This window comes from Bactrocera dorsalis, chromosome 1, assembly GCF_023373825.1.
Source record: "Bactrocera dorsalis isolate Fly_Bdor chromosome 1, ASM2337382v1, whole genome shotgun sequence".
Classification (NCBI taxonomy): Eukaryota; Metazoa; Arthropoda; class Insecta; order Diptera; family Tephritidae; genus Bactrocera; species Bactrocera dorsalis.
The window spans coordinates 67,436,051-67,456,012 of NC_064303.1; the positions used below are offsets into that span (position 1 = coordinate 67,436,051).

General features: G+C 34.6%; 3 protein-coding genes across 3 annotated transcripts in view; 1 reads left to right on the forward strand and 2 right to left on the reverse strand.

Moving 5' to 3' along the window:
- Window positions 1-19,962, reverse strand: part of LOC125775402 (uncharacterized) — a 335,512-nt gene that overhangs the window by 119,058 nt on the left and 196,492 nt on the right. The window lies entirely within an intron of this gene.
- LOC125775405 (putative nuclease HARBI1) lies at window positions 4,159-5,856 on the forward strand. Its single transcript, XM_049445968.1, has 3 exons — window positions 4,159-4,943; window positions 4,999-5,146; window positions 5,226-5,856. The coding sequence occupies exons 1-3, from the start codon at window positions 4,531-4,533 to the stop codon at window positions 5,733-5,735; spliced, it is 1,071 nt and encodes a 356-aa protein (XP_049301925.1). The 5' UTR covers window positions 4,159-4,530; the 3' UTR covers window positions 5,736-5,856.
- LOC125777853 (nuclear envelope pore membrane protein POM 121-like) lies at window positions 6,185-7,001 on the reverse strand. The gene is made up of 2 exons (XM_049453792.1): window positions 6,762-7,001; window positions 6,185-6,697 (listed from the first exon to the last, which is right to left on the reverse strand). The coding sequence occupies exons 1-2, from the start codon at window positions 6,933-6,935 to the stop codon at window positions 6,185-6,187; spliced, it is 687 nt and encodes a 228-aa protein (XP_049309749.1). The 5' UTR covers window positions 6,936-7,001.

Sequence of the window (19,962 nt, forward strand, 5' to 3'; positions counted from 1 at the left end):
TGTAGGCAAATCCGCAATCCCAAAATCCCTTCACATTCACTTCAATATATGTATATAATACGTATATGTATAATATATAATATGTGTAGAAAACGATAAATAAGCGTGTAATGTGAAAAGGGAGAGCCAAAAACTGAAAGTGTGCGTTTGCAGTTTTATTATTATTGTTTTTTGTTTGCACCACTTTCAACAATTCGCACTCGTTACCTGGTGCGTCGGCTGTTTGCCGGCGCTTACGTCCCTCTGGCACAGGATACAGCGGCAGCTCATTCCCACGATGACTTAAGCAGCAGCGGATAGACGGCAGCAACGAAGTTATACCAGCAGCGGAGTAATGGCAACAGCGGAGCGACGACAGCAGCAACAGATTGACGGCAGCAGCAGATTGAAGGCAGCGACGTGATGACAGCAGCGGAGTTATAACCGCAGCGGAGCGACGACAGCAGCAGAATGACGGCAGCAGCAGATTGAAGGCAGCGACGTGACGATAGCAAGAAAACACCAATAGCAAGCACCAAAAAGTTGCGGATAGCGGTGGAAACGGTTTGTCTTTTTTTTACCGGCACTTTACCGGCTTACCGGTTTTTTAATTATGCGGCACTTTAAACAGTTTATAAAACTGTTTCCTTTTTTTCAACAGTAACGTATTTATAATATTATTTTTTGGTATTTCAAAAACTTTTGAGCTTTTATTTGCGCCCACCACTGTTCCGCATATATAATTCACATTGCACCTTAGTACCACCTTTTATTTTAATTCTTTATTCTTCGCTTTGGTGAATTTTTCACTATGCACACACTCCACAATTTTTCTCCTTTTTCTTCTTTTATGATTTTTTAGGCTGAGGTTAGTAAGTATTTTATCACTCGATTTAACACTGTATGTATATATGTATATATATTTTTTCCACAGATTTCCACTGCACTTATATTATATGTATGTATGTATGTAAATGTATATTTTGTTATTTTTATTATTAGTTCCACTGCACGCACTATATATGTATGTCGGTATATATTTTTGTATTGGACTGCACGCACTTCAAATATACTTTAACTATATGTATGTACATATATGTACATATATATGTTTTTATAGTTGGATCCTTAATCCTTTTTGTAATATTGTTACAAAAGTAGTATTAAGTTGTATTTGTATTGCATCCCTTATTATGAACAATAGCTGTAGGTATATGGAATAGCATTTGTCTTGTTGTAGACATCTGGCGCCGCGAAACAATAGACATCTGGCGCCGCACTGTCTGCTTGTCTAGTTAAACAATTGCTGAGTCTGGCGCCGCGGCTGTCTGCTTGCGTCTGGCGCCGTATAGCATTATGTTCTGGTAATTTCCAGACGCAATATTCTAGAAGGACACGTCGGCATCAGCGAGAAGTGCGTGGCTATATAAGCCGTGGCAACGCCAACGTAATCAATCAGTGCTAAGAGTAAACTGCTATAGTGTAGACGAGTTGTGAAATAAAGAGTTGTTGAATTTAATTAAACAGTTTTGGTTTTATTTGTCAATCCAGAGATACGAACCTAACAAAGTGAACTAGCAAGCAGTAAATTCGTAACAATATTTTTTTTTTAACTTGTCACTTCACTTAACTGTGAGAACCGTGAGAACCGAAGATCCGAAAACCGAAAACGATATTTGGCAAGTGGTTTCGAAAAAAATATTTTATATTGTATTATAATTGTATGTAGATATTTTAATTTTCTAATCACGCATCATGTCCCTGCTCGGGCGCCATGAAATTTCTCAAGAGTTTTTGAGATAAAAAATAATAGTCGGGACACGTGAAATCACTAGAATTAAAATATAACCAATTGCCTGCACTTAAACTCACGATACTGTGACGAAAATTAGCGAACGAAAGAAAAGGCGTGCGATCTTCATTCCGGTCTAATTACAATTCCTTTCCTTATTTTAGCAACTAGATGACTTAGCCTAAATTTTAAAGCTAACGGGAAAAAACAGTTGGAATGGAAGTAAACAGGTATGTACAAAAAGAGGTGAGTAGTTCATTTTGTTAACTTATAGTAATAGATTAAGGTAAGTATATATAACATTATTAGGGTAAGTATACAATACTAATATAATTCAATATTTATAATTTTTTATAATTCATTTCTCTTAATTTTAGTTTTAGGTTTAAATATATATTTTGTCGCTTGACGCAACATATGACAAATTGAAAAAAGAACTAATTGCTTGTTTCAGTGAGTCCGAGGAGAAGCGGCTGATGAAACTTCTAAGAGGAATAGAACTGTTCAATAAGAAACATAGTCAATTGTTGAGGGAAATGCGTGATCTGGCCGGCAATAATGTCTCTAATGAAGCTCTGTCAACATTGTGGTTGCAGCGAATGTCCAACAACGTTCGTTGCATATTGTCGGCGTACAAGTCTACAGACTTGGAAAATCTCGCGGAGGTAGCCGATCGAATTGTAGATGATTCACCCTCATATATAGTCGCATCTACAACCATTCCGCAAGACAACGAAGCCAATTGCTCAGCTCTAAGCATATCCAAGCAAAACACCTTTGAAGCACGACTATTGGCGTTGGAGACCTCCTTCAACCAAATTATTTAAAAACTAAGCGAAATATCAGTCAACATGGCTGCAACAATGAACCGACTACGTGAAAACGCAAAAGTATATTACTACCATATTCGATTTGGTGCAGCATCGAGGAAATGTCAAGCTCCATGCGAATTCAACAAACCCACGGACGGCACGCAGGGAAACTAATTCCGCTGCCGTCTACCGATGCAACTGATGGCAGCGTAAAACAAGACATCAGCATCAAAGAACGAAGACTGCACATTTTTGATAGCAAAAACAATCTTAACTTTTTAATTGACTCCGGTTCTGTCATCTCAATTGTACCACTGAACATCATTCATAAACACTCATCACTTACTCCTGATAGCCTTCAGCTTTTTGCAGCAAATGGCTCAACCATTCAAACTTTTGGTACCAGAAATCAGTCACTAAGTTTGGGCTTACGGAGGAGTTTCACATGGAATTTTGCAATAACGAACGTAAAATCACCTATCATAGGAGCAGACTTTCTAGTACACTTTGGCCTTCTGATAGACCTCAGAGCAAAGTGTCTAGTTGATTCACAAACAACCCTTACCACAAAAGGAACAGTTCGGCAGGCTGAAATGCACAGCATATCAACAATAAGCCTCTCATCTAAATTTCAAGACCTCATTAAGCAGTATGTTGAGTTGACAACGCCTAATATTTACACCTTACCAACATCAATGGACGTCAATCACCAAATTGTAACAGATTGCCGACCTATTGCAGAGCCACTTCGCCGTTACTCCGGAGAAAAACTAAATGTCATCAAAAGCGAATTCAATGAACTGTTGCAAGTGACATATCCTAATGTCGCATTGGAGACTTTAGTCAGCAAAAGTCTCGAATGCAACATTGCCAACGTGCTTCAATTCAGCACTTTCGCCATTAAAAGCGGTCCCGCACATTAAGCAGCACCATTGGTAAAATGGCGTTTGGCTCGTCACACTCATTTTTCATCTTTCCAACCCGAAGGTTCAATAAGAAATAAATAACTTAATTCGTTGCGTTATATATATAAGTGTCGTTTAATAAAACTATTAATTGTTACGGAATATTAATTAATAAAAAACCAAATAATTATTATAAAAATATTACTGGCAGTCGCTAGGATCTGCGCAAAAGATCCTAAATAAAAAGAGCCTATTCGTCTCAAATCAGCGAAATAAAAAACCCACACAGGTATTTTAAAACACGTGTCGGGCTGCTGTACCTTTTGTTTTAAATTCGTATCGTATCGAGCAGGGGCAGTTTGCTAATATTAAGAACATTTTTTTTTTGTATACTATCAAAAGTCAAAAAATTAAATTAAAATTCTTCAAAAATTACATATCGTTTAAAACAAAAAGGAAGATAAGATCCAAAATTCAACACCGTAACCCTACATCGTACATTCGGTAACTCAAAACAACGTGGTGGCGAAAGCACGTGGAAGTGGAAAAGTGAAAGATATCGTTTAACATTGTGGAAAAGGATTTTTATCGTATAAAATAAAAAGATCAAAACTTTAACATCGTAAAATAAACATTCGGTAACTCTAAAACAACATGCAGTTAAAGAACGTCGAAGCGAAGAAAAAGTAAAATTTATTGCAACAAATAAAACTAAATTGTTTAACATAGAGAGTGTATAGACAACAGAGTGTATAGCCAGCGTGAACGAAAAACGTGAAAAGTGAAGAAAAATTATCGTAACGAATAAAACTAACAGCCCTATTCTCATGCCCTCACAAAAGTCACCAACCTCACTACAATGATGTTTCTCACTGTAGTGAGGGTTACCTTATTCTGGCGAAAATTCAAAAGTGCAAATGCTCACTATTCTCACAAATATCTGTGACGTGTGAAAGCAGGCATCAAAATACAAAACATCTGTGTTTGTTTTGTTTTGCATATTTTAAATTTTTTAAAATATTGAGAATTGAGTGTTATTAGAATGGACGAATTATTATTTGTATATGCGGCAATTGTTGAGGAGGAGGAATCGGGGGGTAGGAGAAAAATTTTAAAGGGTTTGCGAGACAAAAGCGATCCCTTTACTATGCAAGACACTGCATTTATTAACACATTTCGATTCCCAAAATCGCTATGTAAATTGCTGATAAGTGAATTGGAGCCGCATGATGTGCAGAAGTCAAGTATTCCTTTTGATCTGCGTTTCCTGACGAGTTTATATTTTTACGGACATGGCTCGTATCAAAAATGCGTTGGTAATAATTATATGCTCTCTATGAGCCAATCCTCAGTATCAAGAGCTCTGCACTTTATTTCAAAACTAATTGTTGATTTTAAGGGAAATGAAATTTATTTCACTTCAAGCGCGCAGGATGTGTCAGATGCAAAGAAGGGGTAAGATAAATAAATTAAAATATAAATAAATAAATAAATAAATTTTTTCTTACAGTTTTTACACGAAATTTGGGATCAAGGGCACAATCGGTGCAATCGATTGTACCCATATTGGGATTGTTTCACCCTCAACTACAGACGCCACTACTCCTCTCTCACTTTTTATGAACCGGAAAGGATTTTGCAGCCTTAATGTAGAAGCAGTACGTAATGTTCTATATTATACAAACTATTTACCAATCTTTCTATTAACACATATGTATATATTTGCACTTTTGGCAGGTTTGTGATCATCGACTTCTGTTCACCGCTGTCAACGCGAGATATCCCGGGTCTTGCCATGATTCTGGTATTTGGACCACATCCCCAACACGTATGCACCTCACAAATACCTATAACACGCAAAGTGATTCGTGGTTGTTAGGCGACCAAGGATATCCATTGGAGCCATGGCTGTTAACGCCAGTCGCTGAACCTTCAAACGGAAGGGAAGTGCGTTACAATAAGTTGCACGCCAAAGCACGTAATACCATTGAGAGGGCCTTTGGTGTTTTGAAGTCGCGATTCCGGTGCCTCTCAAAACACCGCATTCTTCATTATAGCCCTGAAAAAGCATCTTTGATTATTTACGCGTGTACAATTCTTCACAACATATTACTGAAGCATGGTGTGGCTGCAGACCTTGGCTTCGAAGCAGTTTTAGAAGAATCACAAGACACCGAAATTGTTTTCGAAAACCCCAATTTTAGGGAGGGTGCTAGAGTAAGAGAACGTTACATTATGTCTTTATAATATACATATGTATGTATATATTTCCAGTGGCGTTATGTACTATAAATATATATATATAAATATATATACATATATGTAAGTTACATACTGTCTCTGTACATTTTACTTCCTCTAAGAATGAATAAAAAGACATCTACATATGTTTAAATAATTAATTTTATTTTATTTAATTTTTTTTCATTTTTATTTCATTTTTTACATTTCTATTTCATTTTTTACATTTCTATTTCATTTTTTTCATTTTTATTTCATTTTGTACATTTCTATTTCATTTTTTACATTTCTATTTCATTTTTTTCATTTTTATTTCATTTTTTACATTTCTATTTCATTTTTTACATTTCTATTTCATTTTTTACATTTCTATTTAATTTTTTTCATTTTTATTTAATTTTTTACATTTCTATTTCATTTTTTACATTTCTATTTCATTTTATACATTTTTATTATTATTTATCCAATTTTTGGGACAACTTAACCATAACCTCTGACAGCGAGGTTAGTGCCTGTGTCATTTGAGTCAGCACCCCTGTCATCTGCGCATTTTGCTCTATAATTTGCCTTTGTAGAGCAATGGTCTCCTCCTCTCGCTTTTCTCTGTCCTCCATTTTTTTCAGCACTGTTCCAAGCATCTTCGCTGCAGTCAATTTTTCGGGAGGGATATAAGAAGGCGACGGCATAGAAGAAGATAATATGGGAGGAGATAAGGAAGAAGATGGAGGTGATGGTGAAGAAGAAAAATGAGGTGATGGCGAGGAAGAAAAATTGTTTAATAAAGCAGGAAAAGCTGGAGCAGGCGATGTGACTGCTAGTGAAGATGCTGGAACAGGCGATGCGACTGCTAGTGAAGATGCTGGAACAGGCGATGCGACTGCTAGTGAGGGTGCTGGAGCAGGCGATGCGACTGTTGGTGTTGGCGAGGAAGCTGGAGCTTCAAGTGTATTTATATACAACGGCAAAACCTGTAAGTATAAAACGGACCAATTATTGCCTCATGTAATTAAAAATATTAAATTAAAATATTACCTGATGACCCAAAGTCGCAACACCCGGCAATCCATCTACCGCTGCTGCCCCAAATGTTGTTATGGCTTGCTTCTCGAATGGAGTCATTCCACTTATCGGAGGGCCTCCACCAGTCGCTTGCGCATGTGTTTTCAGTTTGCGTGCTCGCGATCGCAACTGGTGTTTCCAATGCATTAATGACTATGGAAATATATGTATGTATTTTAATAATGTGACACAAACACAAGCATTTATTAACTTACCTCCTTCCACTTGGCTGCCGACCGGGTTGGGCCTCTTAAGGCATTTAAATTGTCTGCTAACTCCGACCAAAGTATTTGCAGCCCTTGAGGGTTGGTCGGAGTTAGCTTCCCGCGTTGCAACTCAGGATGCTGCTTGCAAAACATTATGTAATGTTGCAGCTGCTCCTGAGTTGTTCTCTCCGTTTTTGTACGCCTAGGAATATATAAAATTATTGTATATATATATATTTAAAATTTGCAAAATTACTTACATATGCTGATTTTCCATTGTTGTGTACTTTTTTGTTTGCTTATTTTTCTTAAATCAGCTGTTTACCTCACGTGGTGACTTTTTTGAAGCTTTTTTCTTATGAGGTTTGAGCTAGAATAGCCTCACAAATTATGCCTCACAAGAAATCTCTCAAATATTTCCTCTCAACTCAGTTGAGAGGTTTTTTCAGAATAGGGCTGTAAATTGCTTAACATAAAGAGTGTATAGCCAGTGTAAACGAGAAACGTGAAAGTGAAGAAAAAAATATCGTAAGGAACAAAAACGTATAGTGGGCTGTCGAAGCGAAGAGAACGTAATCGAGAAACGTGAAAAGTGAAGAAAAATATCGTAACAAACAAAACGAAATAAGTAATGATGGAACAGTGGAAAAAAAATATTACAATACGTTAAAATAAAAATATATTCAGTATATAAAAAAAAGGAGAAAATAAAATAAAATAAATAAAAAATATATATAAAAAAAAATTTTAATTAAAAATAAATAAAATAAGTGCGATTAGCTATTTGGCGAAACAAAAGCAAAAGTCCAAAGGCAACATAAAAAACGAAGGTGAATAAAAACAAAACAGACAGTTTATGGAAGAAGAAGTGGACGAAATAAGCCAGATTTTGAAATCTATTAAAATTAAAGAGGCAAACAACAAAACGGAGCGAGAAACCAGAGAAATGGCGATCCAAAACATCAAACTTATTCAACTATTTGATGGTGATCGAAACTACTTGGCACTCTTCATTCAAGGGGTCGACGCGATCATGCCACAGTCTCCTGTTATATCAGAAGAGACGAAGGTATTCTATCTACATTATGTCATAAAAGTACTCAGAAGCGCTGCATTGGATGTGGTTAGGCGAGAGCAGCCACCAGATTGGACGACGCTGAGGCAGTTACTTATAGATAAATTCGGAGAACACACGGCAGTTTCAACACTAATCCTAGAAATAAGCAATATTAAATTTAAAAATAATGTTAAGCTACTATGCGAAGAGATTAATTTAGAAGTTTGTAAAGTAAAGGATGTTATCAAACTAAAAAATGAAAGTTGCTCAACTAAAATATTTTTGTATAATGAATTAGATCAGATAAGTTTGAAAACATTAAAAAGAGAATTGCCAAACTATTTAACTGCGTTAATAAACGCTAATCTTGCTACCGACCTTAAAAATGATGTTTATGAACATAATAAACAATTTTCTAAACAAAAAACAATTCAAAAAACTAATGCAAATTCGAAACTACCTAATTATATGAATAACAATAATAATAGTAATATAGAATATTTTGCAACCAATACGAATCAATTTCCAGTTCATTCCAATTACAACAATTTTTCAAAAAATTATCCATTGTCCAATCAAAATAATTATTATAAAAATAAACCATTTTTTAATGAATATAGCAATCAACATTATACTTCACAAAATAATAATTTCCCACAAGTTAGGCATACACCTTTCAATTCTGGAAACATTTATACTACTAGAAACTTCAATAATTTAAAACAAGTAAGGAAGGGCTAAGTTCGGGTGTCACCGAACATTTTATACTCTCGCACGATAAAGTGATAATCGAGATTTCATTATCCGTCATTTACATATTTTTTTATTTTGCTGTAAAATTAATTAGAATTAAATTCTGAGAGATTTACCGATATTTTCGGTGAAAAATTAGGTTAGGTTAGGTTGGGCACTGAGTTCTTCGTGTTCAATATCAGGGACCTTGAAAAGTTATAGTCCGATCACAACAATTTTTCCACAAGGGATACCCCAGCTCACATACCGTATTTGTGTAAAGTTTTATTCCGCTATGATCATTGGTTTCTAATGTATATATTATACAGAGAAGGCATCAGATGGAATTCAAAATAGCGTTATATTGGAAGAAGGCGTGGTTGAGAACCGATTTCGCCCATATTTAGTATATGTCATCAAGGTGTTAAAAAAATATTATAAACCGAATTTCATTGAAATCGGTCGAGTAGTTCCTGATGTATGGTTTTTGGTCCATAAGTGGGCGACGCCACGCCCATTTTTAATTTAAAAAAAAAGCCTGGGTGCGGTTTCCTTCTGCCATTTTTTTCGTAAAATTTTGTGTTTCTGACGTTTTTTGTTAGTCGGTTAACGCACTTTTAGTGAGTTTCAACATAACCTTTGTATGGAAGGTGGGCGTGGTTATTATCCGATTTCTTCCATTTTTGAACTGTATATGTAAATGCCTGAAGGAAACGGCTCTATAGAGTTTGGTTGACATAGCTATAGTAGTTTCCGAGATATGTACAAAAAACTTAGTAGGGGGCGGGGCCACGCCCACTTTTCCAAAAAAATTACTTCCAAATATGCTCCTACCTAATGCGATCCTTTGTGCCAAATTTCACTTCAATATCTTTATTTATGGCTTAGTTATGACACTTTATAGGTTTTCGGTTTCCGCCATTTTGTGGGCGTGGCAGTGGACCGATTTTGGCCATCTTCGAACTTGACCTTCTTATGGAGCCAAGAAATACGTGTACCAAGTTTCATCATGATATCTCAATTTTTACTCAAGTTACAGCTTGCACAGACGGACGGACAGACGGACGGACGGACAGACAGACATCCGGATTTCACCTCTACTCGTCACCCTGATCACTTTGGTATATATAACCCTATATCTGACTCTTTTAGTTTTAGGACTTACAAACAACCGTTATGTGAACAAAACTATAATACTCTCTTTAGCAACTTTGTTGCGAGAGTATAACAAGATAAGATTCATGGGTCAAACCAATCTCGATTAAGACGCCTTGGCTACCCTGAACCAATGGAACAAGATGAGGTAAATTTTCACTTAACAGCCTCGGAAGGCTCCCCACAATTGAATTGAAATTTCAAAAAAAATATTATACATTTTTAGTCGACACAGGTTCATCAGTTAGTTTAATAAAGCCTGGGATATCCAACGAAAAGATAATTTATGTTCAGCCAATAGTTTGTCTAAATGAAACCCAACAATTGTTTAGTGATGAACACATGAAAAAACTAAATTTTTTCGTTTATAATTTCTCGAATAACTACGATGGTTTACTTGGTTGTAATATATTTAAGCTACTTAAAGCTAAAATTGATCTAGAAAAAGAAATGATATATATGAATGGTGTTCGGTATAATTCTTTCAAGAATAAATCAAATTATGAAAATTTTGATAATTGCCTTCAAGAATTAAATATGAACGAAAATCATAACACTAAAGATAGTAAATTTAGACTTGAACATCTAAATTCAGAAGAGTTAAATAAATTAAAAAAACTTTTAAATAAATTTGAAAATATATTTTATAAAGAAGGGGACAGACTCACCTTTACTCATAAAACAAAACATAGAATTAAAACGGTCCATGAAGATCCCATATATGTAAAGTCGTATAGATATCCCGAAATTCATAAATCAGAAGTAAACAAACAAATAAAAGGAATGCTTGAAAATCAAATCATTTCTCATAGTGATTCCCCATATTCAGCACCAATTTGGGTGGTACCAAAGAAGTCAGATGCTTCAGGTAAAAAGAAGTGGAGGATTTTTGTCGATTTTCGCAAGCTCAATAGTATTACTATCGATGATAGGTATCCCATTCCAAACATGGATGGAATTCTCGAAAAACTGGGTAGGTGTATGTATTTTTCAACAATAGACTTAGCGCAAGGTTTCCATCAAATAGAAATGGATCCGGCAGATAGGAAAAAAATAGCTTTCTCTACTCAGAGCGGACATTTTGAATTTTTGAGAATGCCATTTGGGCTTAAAAATGCACCAGCCACCTTCCAGAGACTGATGAACACGGTTCTAGATGGTTTAATAGGGAGAGATTGTATGGTTTACTTAGACGACATTGTAGTATTCAGTACGTCATTACAGGAACACATAGAATCTCTAGACAGAGTTTTTCGTAAACTAAACGAAGCAAATCTGAAAATCCAGATGGATAAAAGCGAGTTTTTCAAAAAAGAAACCGAATTTCTTGGTCATATCATAACGCCAGAAGGTATTAAACCTAACCCTAATAAAATCAAAGCAATTTTAAATTATCCCGTTCCTAAAACGGAGAAAGAAATAAAACAATTTCTTGGTTTGGCGGGATTTTATCGTAAATTTATTCAAAACTTTTCAGAAATAACTTAACCTTTAACTAACTGTCTTAAAAAAGACAATAAAATAAAAAGCTCAGATGAGAAATTCATGGAAGCTATAAATACCATAAAAATTTTAATTACTAATGATCCAATTCTGGCTTATCCAAATTATGAGAAAATATTTATCTTAACAACTGATGCGTCAAATGTGGCATTAGGGGCAGTGTTAAGTCAACAGGGACATCCATTTTGTTTTGCTAGCCGCACACTCAATGAACATGAGCAGCACTACTCAACTACTGAAAAAGAACTTTTAGCCATGGTTTGGGCTACCAAATATTTTAGACCATATTTATACGGCAGGAAATTTTTAATAAATAGTGACCATAGACCATTGCAATGGCTCCACAACTTAAGGGAACCAAACTCCAAGTTACAAAAATGGAAGATTCGGCTTAACGAGTGTGACTTTGACGTAAAATACATATCAGGTAAAGAAAATCGTGTAGCAGATGCTCTTTCTCGTATCAAAATTACGGAATGTTTTTTAAATGAAGAATCTGAATCTAACGTAGACACTGTTCATTCTGCCGATGAAGATTCCGAAAGTTTTATTAAGATAACAGAGCGACCATTAAATGTATTCAAAAATCAAATTAAATTAATAAGAGATGGTAAAGACTCAACCATAATAACAAAAGTTTTTTTTAATAATCTAATTGTAATTACATATAAAGAATTAACTACAGATTATATTAAAGATATAATTAAAACCCATTTATTAAAAAATAATACAACAATTTTTATGCCCAATGATACTGATTTTATACAATTTCAAAACGTTTATAAGACACTAACAACAACGAGTCGCAACAAGATTTATCGGTGTACAAAAGAATTAGAAAACATCACAGATTTTGCAAATTTTAAAAGTAAAGTACTTGAAATCCATTTAAGTGGACTTCATCAAGGTATAGAGAAGGTTGCAAAATGTTTTAAATTACAATATTATTACCCCAATTATCTTAAGGAAATCACCAAAATAATAAATGAATGTGAACTGTGTAATCATTGTAAGAACGATCATATTTCTAACAAAATGTCGTTCACAATTACACCGCCAATTTACAAAATAAGAGAAAAATATGTTATAGACTTTTGGAAATGGAATAATGAATATTATTTAACATGTATCGATTTATACTCTAAGTTTGCTATGATAGAAAAAGTTAAAGCATTGAACTGGCTGGAATCCAAAAAAGCATTGCTAAAAATTTTTAATTCTATGGGTCCTCCAAAAACTTTAAAAGTCGATCAAGACCAAGGTTTAAATAATATAAACATTAAACAATGGTGTAATTCATTAAACATAAAAGTAGAAGTAACCACCGGTAAAACTGGTATAGGTGACATTGAAAGACTACATAAAACTTTAAATGAAAAACTTAGAATAATCAACACTTCAGATGATAAAGAGCTAAAATATTTAGAAATTGAACAAACACTTTTCACTTATAACCATATAATTGTTCACTCTACTACCAATGAAGTTCCATATACAATTTTTTTTAATAAGGAGTCACCAAACAAGATCCTCAAATTATTAAAGAACAAAGAATAAATAATGTAAATAAAAACCGTCAAAAAAAAGATATTGACACAAACTTTGTAAACGCAGAAGTTTCGAGGAAGAGACTAGACAAACTTAGTAATCCATACAAAAAAGTTAGTCTCATTAAAACTGAAGAAGATGGCGAACATCATATTGTAAAATTTAAAAGTCAAAATGTACGGAAATATAAAAACCAATTTAAAAGAAAAAAGAAAACCAACTAAAACTAAATCTAAGAATTGAAAATTGTATCTTATCAATCTTATCATACCTTTTTACTTATTCATTATTTCTTGATCATTTTTATGTGCTAAAATATCTTTAAATATTGTAAGAATTCTATTTAAAAACTTTTAATTGTAAACAAAGAAAAATTGCAATGAGGACATTGCATTATTTTAAGATGGGAGGAGTGCCATATCCTAATGTCGCATTGGAGACTTTAGTCAGCAAAAGTCTCGAATGCAACATTGCCAACGTGCTTCAATTCAGCACTTTCGCCATTAAAAGCGGTCCCGCACATTAAGCAGCACCATTGGTAAAATCGCGTTTGTCACGTCACACACATTTTTCATCTTTCCAACCCGAAGGTTCAATAAGAAATAAATAACTTAATTCGTTGCGTTATAAATATAAGGGTCGTTTAATAAAACTATTAATTGTTACAGAATATTAATTAATAAAAAACCAAATAATTATTATAAAAATATTACTTGCAACTAGGTATAATTCGTACATCAAGCAGTCCTTGGGCAAGCCCAGTTCATCTAGTGAAAAAGAAAACTGGTGGATGGCCGCACCTCGATAGCATAGTCGACTGCTTACATGGTAAAGCAGTTTTTTTCCAAAATAGATATAAAAAAAGCTTATTACAATATACGCATGTGCGAAAAAGACATAGCGAAAACAGAAGTGCGAACGTTAATTGGACTTTTTGAGTTTGTCGTTATGCCATTTGGGCTAAAAAGTGCCACTCAAACGTTCCAAAGATACATAGACATCACATTCAGAAATATCGACTTTGTTTTCTGTTACCTAGATGACATTCCCATATGAAAAAGAACATCACAAGCATGTCCAGTTGGTGCTGCAGAAACTTAAAGAGGCAAAACTATGTGTCAATTTTTCCAAGTGTGAGTTTTGCGTTAGCGAACTAAACTTCCTAGGATACCACATCTCAGCGGAAGGTATACAGCCACCGAAAGAAAGAGTAGAAGCAATCTGTCAATATCCAAAACCGAATACAATTGTTGAACTCCGCCGGTTTCTAGGAATGGTAAATTTCCACAGGAAACATATTCCTAACGCCGCACAAATTCAAGCACCTCTACATAACCTTTTCAAAGAATCGAAAAAAAAGACAAACGAAAAATCGATTGGGATGCAGACCTTGAAAAAGCATTCAGCGACTGCAGAGCCAGTTTGGCTACACAAACATTGTTAAATTTTCCGGTACCAAATGCGCCGTATGCATTAACAACAGATGCGTCGGAGACTGCAGCTGGAGCACACCTGGAACAACAAGTGAATGGGGAATGGAAGCCAATCGCATTCTTCTCAACAAAACTAAAAAATGCGCAAAAAAATTACTCTGCGTATGACCGTGAGCTTTTGGCAATATACTTAGCCATTAAACATTTTCGTCCAATACTTGATGGTCGCAAATTCGTCATTCGCACCGATCATAAGCCTTTAACGTACGCATTCCGTCAAAAAGCAGACAAAGCGTCACCACGGCAGGTAAGGCATTTAAATTATTTTGCACAATTTTCAACGGTAATCGTCTTTCTGTCTGGTACAAATAATTAGGTAGCAGACGCACTCTCCAGAGTATGCCAAATTGATATGCCCATATTAGTCACAATGGACGAAATAAAAGAAGAACAAGCTAAAACTTCCATCTGGCAATACAATATACTGCGATACATCAAATGCAATGGTTCGGCCGTACGTTCCAGTTAAGCTTCGTAACAAAATATTTCAACACATTCACAATTTCGCACACCCTGGTACAAGATCAACTTTAAAACAAATTTGAAGCAAATACATTTGGTTGTCAATGAACAAGGACGTAAAAGAAATGGTTCGTTCTTGTATCAGTTGCCAACGATCAAAAATACAAAAGCACAATCATCTAGCGCCTAAGCCGTTCAAAGAAATTGATCAACGTTTCGACCATGCCCACCTTGATATTATCATTCTTCTAGAGCATGAGGGATACAGATATTGTTTAACCATGATAGACAGATTCACTCGTTGGCCCGAACTGGTTCCGTAAAAAGATATTTCGGCCAACACGATAACGACAAGCTTTTATTCAGCATGGATCTCACGTTTCCAGGCTCCCAGTTTGAGTCCGCAATATTCCAAGCGTTGACAAAAATGGTTGGCGCACACAAAATACGTACATCAACTTACCATCCGGCGTCCAATGGCATGATTGAGAGATGGCGTCGTACGCTAAAAGCTTCACTCATGTGCAATCGATATACTCCATGGCCACTTCTCCTTCCAACAGTGATATGAGGACTTCGCTGTTCCCATAAAGAGGACATTTGAGCATCCCCAGCAGAAATGCTGTATGGCACCAATCTACGTTTACCCGGCGAATTCTTCGATAGCGGGGATGGATCGTATAATCCACAGGAGTACATATCCAGGTTTCGTGAGTACATACAGCAGCTAAAACCAAGTTCACCGGTATACCACAATTCAACACGATTTTTCATCAATAAAAATCTACACGATTGTAGTCATGTGTTCATCCGCTCGGATCATGTGAGAAAACCAGTAGAGCCTCCTTACACGGGTCCGTTCGAAGTTGTGGAACGCATTTCAGACAGACTCTACGCAATTAAAATTAACAACGCAATGCACAACATATCTGTGGAGAGATTAAAACCAGCATTCTTTCCCAGAAGTGACGAGTCACCAAATACCCCGCTGCGAACCTATAAAAAAAGAAATTTAACATTTGCAGACAATTCTAAATCGTGATTAAATCACTGGGAAGGGAGTAGCTGTGGCAACCCAATTTAAATATATTATTTTTCGTTAAGTCTCTCGAGCCGTCTGGCAACCTTTTTTATGTAAGAAAATCAAACTGAACTAATTTAACGTTTCTGAGAAAATATAAGAAATAGAATAGAAGCCAAATATTGTGTACAGCGTTTTTTCTGATAAATTGAGATATAGGCAAGAGACAGAAGTGTGGAAACAACTACCAAAATACAAACGTTTTATATAAACTACAATTTAATAGCATAATCACTAATTATTTTAATATTCAAATACAAAATAAATTTAGGTTTCACCTTAGTTTCAGCAATACGTAATTATTATGCTATTAAATTTGTGTTTTTAACATAGCGCCATCTATTGAATCCTTACTCAATCCTGCCAACAGTTAACGTCATCTGTTAGAATATTTTGGAGCTAATGGATAATTGTGACTATCAAATACCCTGCAAGACGGAGGTAACAGATTGCACAAATACATTGAAACATTTTTAACTGTTCACTAACACTGTCACATTTTCTGCAATTTTCAATTGCATGGGAGAATACGTAAGTAAGATAGAGAAAAACTATCGACATTCTAAACATACTGTAATGTTAACTTGTTGTAATAGGAAAGACGAATACCCAATTTTTCAAGAAGAAGAAAACGAAAAGCGCAGTTTATTTTGGATTTTAAAGAGGTAAGTTCGTTGCTTGAAAATTTGATATTTCATAATTAATTTCTATTATATATATATATAATTAATTTCTTTTATATAGAGAAAACGAAAAAGCTTGGAGAAAAAGATAAGCATTGAATTGAATCATCACAAATTGTGGTACCGTCGCCATCGCCGGAACGCACGTGCGTTTTGTCTTTCACAAAAGGGAAGCACGGATGCTATGGTAAATATTTCGTTTTTAAATATTATGCGATTGTATTTTAATTTAATGTAATTTGTTTTTTTTTACAGATGCGGGTCAAAGGGCGCAAAAAGCAGTAGGGACAGTATGTTTTCTGACGATCTAATATACCACTACAATTTAGAGGGGCGCAAGGAGAAGGAATCCCCATTAAATCAAGGGTTAGTTTTTGGTAGGTCTTTTTACTGATATATATATTTGAATTCCTTAACTTATAACTTTTCATTTTAGAAATATTTCCTGACAAGGACAAAAACACTATCTGTGGGGAGCTCTGGAGATTTGTGACCTTAAGCCACAATCGTTTTTAACAAAAAAACATAAACTTAAGGCTAAATTAATATAAGTTTTCTTATTATTAATTACATATACATATATATTAGCTTTAGGTTGTAAATATTAGTTTTAAGTTGATGTTTCTAATATCACTTTTAAAAATATGAATTATCATAATTTTAATTTTTATACTGAAATAACCTTAATGTGTTTAAGTAAATGTTTATTATTAAATAAAACGAAAATACATATGTTAAAGGTAACAAACCGATAACCAAAATAATAACACTAACAGATATTCGGGTAACAAATACTTTTTTTTACCCATTACACATAAGTAGGTAAGCTATGCGCTAACAAAATAATTTGTTACCCGTAAATAACTGTGAAGAGATTTGCTAACAAATGTGTGTATTCTGTTAGAACAAGGCAGCATGCGATATTTGCCATTAGTTAGAGCGAGTTAACCATTGAACATCAAATAGCTATGTTTTACTTTTTGCCCACTCTTTGAACAAAAGTAACAAATATTTTAACGAATGCAAAAGTGAACAATAACAAGTCGCTTACACGTTTGCTAACAGCTACCCGTCTTGCAGGGTAATTGACAAAGACCTCAACAACGCGAGAAACACAAAGGCACGACGCAAGCAGGGATACTGGGATGCCCAACTTATTCTAGTGTGAGAGCGCCTCAAAATAAGCGTTTTTTATAACATTTTCCATTATGGCCAGATCGAACAAAATAAGAATTTTTAGGTATTTTTAAATTAAAACACCCAACAATTATTACGATTGCAAATTTTTAATATATGGTGAAACTACTTAAACAATTTTTTATGATTTTATGGTATATTAACAGTAGTTCTCAACTAATAAATGTTTTTAATTATTTGTAATTGAAAATTAATTCTATTATGTATCAAATTTTTATTAGCGATTTTGAACGGCGGCAACAAATTCCTCCGTTCACATATATTTTTGGTATAATTTCAATCTTGCCGTTCCAGTCATTCCAATTGCAAAACGTCAAAACCTACCCAATCCAGTCAACTGTCAAAGTTCGGTAGGTGAGCGGTTCTCACATTTCCAGTGACAGGAGAGTTGGGGATCTCTTTATCTCTGACGCAAGCGTGTTGAAAGAGTACTAAACTGCCAGATAATGCAGTGTTCTTGAGGAAAAAAATTAGTTGATTCACAGTATTTTTCCGAATATACAGGATAATTACTCGAATCATAACTGGCTCAGTGAACGAGCTATTTTGGCAGCCAAAAATGTTGATGTTGACGAAATTAACTTCCAAATACAACAGTTGTTACCAGGCGATCTTATGTATTTGAAATCAATCGATACTGTTCTTAATGAAAATGTACATAAGTTTTCCAATTGAATTTTGAAATTCACTAGATATACCCGAAATGCCACCAAATAATCTTCGATTAAAAAATGGTTCACCTACTTTTCTTCTGCGTAATTTGAATTCACTTCGATTATCCAATGGTCCGAGTTTGGCTATCAAACAGATCACCGGAAATATTCTTGAAGCAACCATATTATCAGGAAACTTTAAAGGTGAAGTGGTCCTGTTGCCACGTATTCCAATGATACCATCGGATTCTACGATACCCTTCAGGAGCTATAATTTCCAGATCGTTTAGCTTTTGTAATGAGGATAAATAAATCTTAAGGCCAAACAATGTCCATTTGTGGTTTAGATTTGGAAAATCCATGTTTTTCTCATGGGCAACTATATGTTGCATGTTCACGTGTAGGAAAACCGTCGAATCTATTTATGTTAGCTAAATACGGATTAACCAAAAATATTGTTAAATTTATACCAAAAGTATTGATAATTCAAAATATTGAATATTATTCTTAAAGATTTAAAACTTTTTGTTAGAAATTTAAATAAGCAAAAAATATATTTTTAAATTCATTTGTATTAACTTTTACCAAATTCAATAGTATGAAAATTTTGTGCAATTGTATTAAAAGTCCTTTCCTTTCAAATTCCAATCCAGTGGATTCTTATACCAGCTTTAACGTTTCCGTCTTCGCTCGTACATAATAATTTCATTGTATTAAGGGGTAACTGTTCCCCGTGAAAAGTTTACAACAATTGTTCAATTCACAACCTGTCGTAAAGCATCGTAAAATCGTAAAATTATAAAAAAACAAGTGTGCCACAGCAACGAGTTATATATATCCCAGCGGAATAATGGTTCACCGCTTATATTTTTCTTTGAAGAATGCTTCGAAGAAAATTCTATGGAGAATTCTTCCATACCAGGTAATACATATAAGTGAAGCACTGAATACACTTGCAGACTTGTCTGTACTATATGTCAAGTATGACATACCGTCGCATCGTGTAAAGCCTGGTCTGCAGACCAAATTTTAGGTCTGCATACACGTATGAAGTATATTGAAATGTTTCAATTTTTCTGTTGGTTGTTGCGACATGTACATATGTCCGTTTATTGTACGCAATGCAGATAGAACCTCTTACTTCGAAAGTATTCAGAGCGATAGGTAGTGCGCGCGCAATGGCTTTAACAGATAATGAGTTTTGGCGCGATTTTATCGAAGTGTTTAGAAATGAAAAAATATTATGGGAAGTAAAAATGACAACTACAAAAATAAATTAAAGCATTTACAAAGCTGAGAAATTCTTTTAACAAAGTATAAAGAATTTGATTCGAGTGCTACTATAGATGTTGTGAAAAAACGTATTAATGGCATGAGGAATTGTTATAGGCGTGAGCTCTCCAA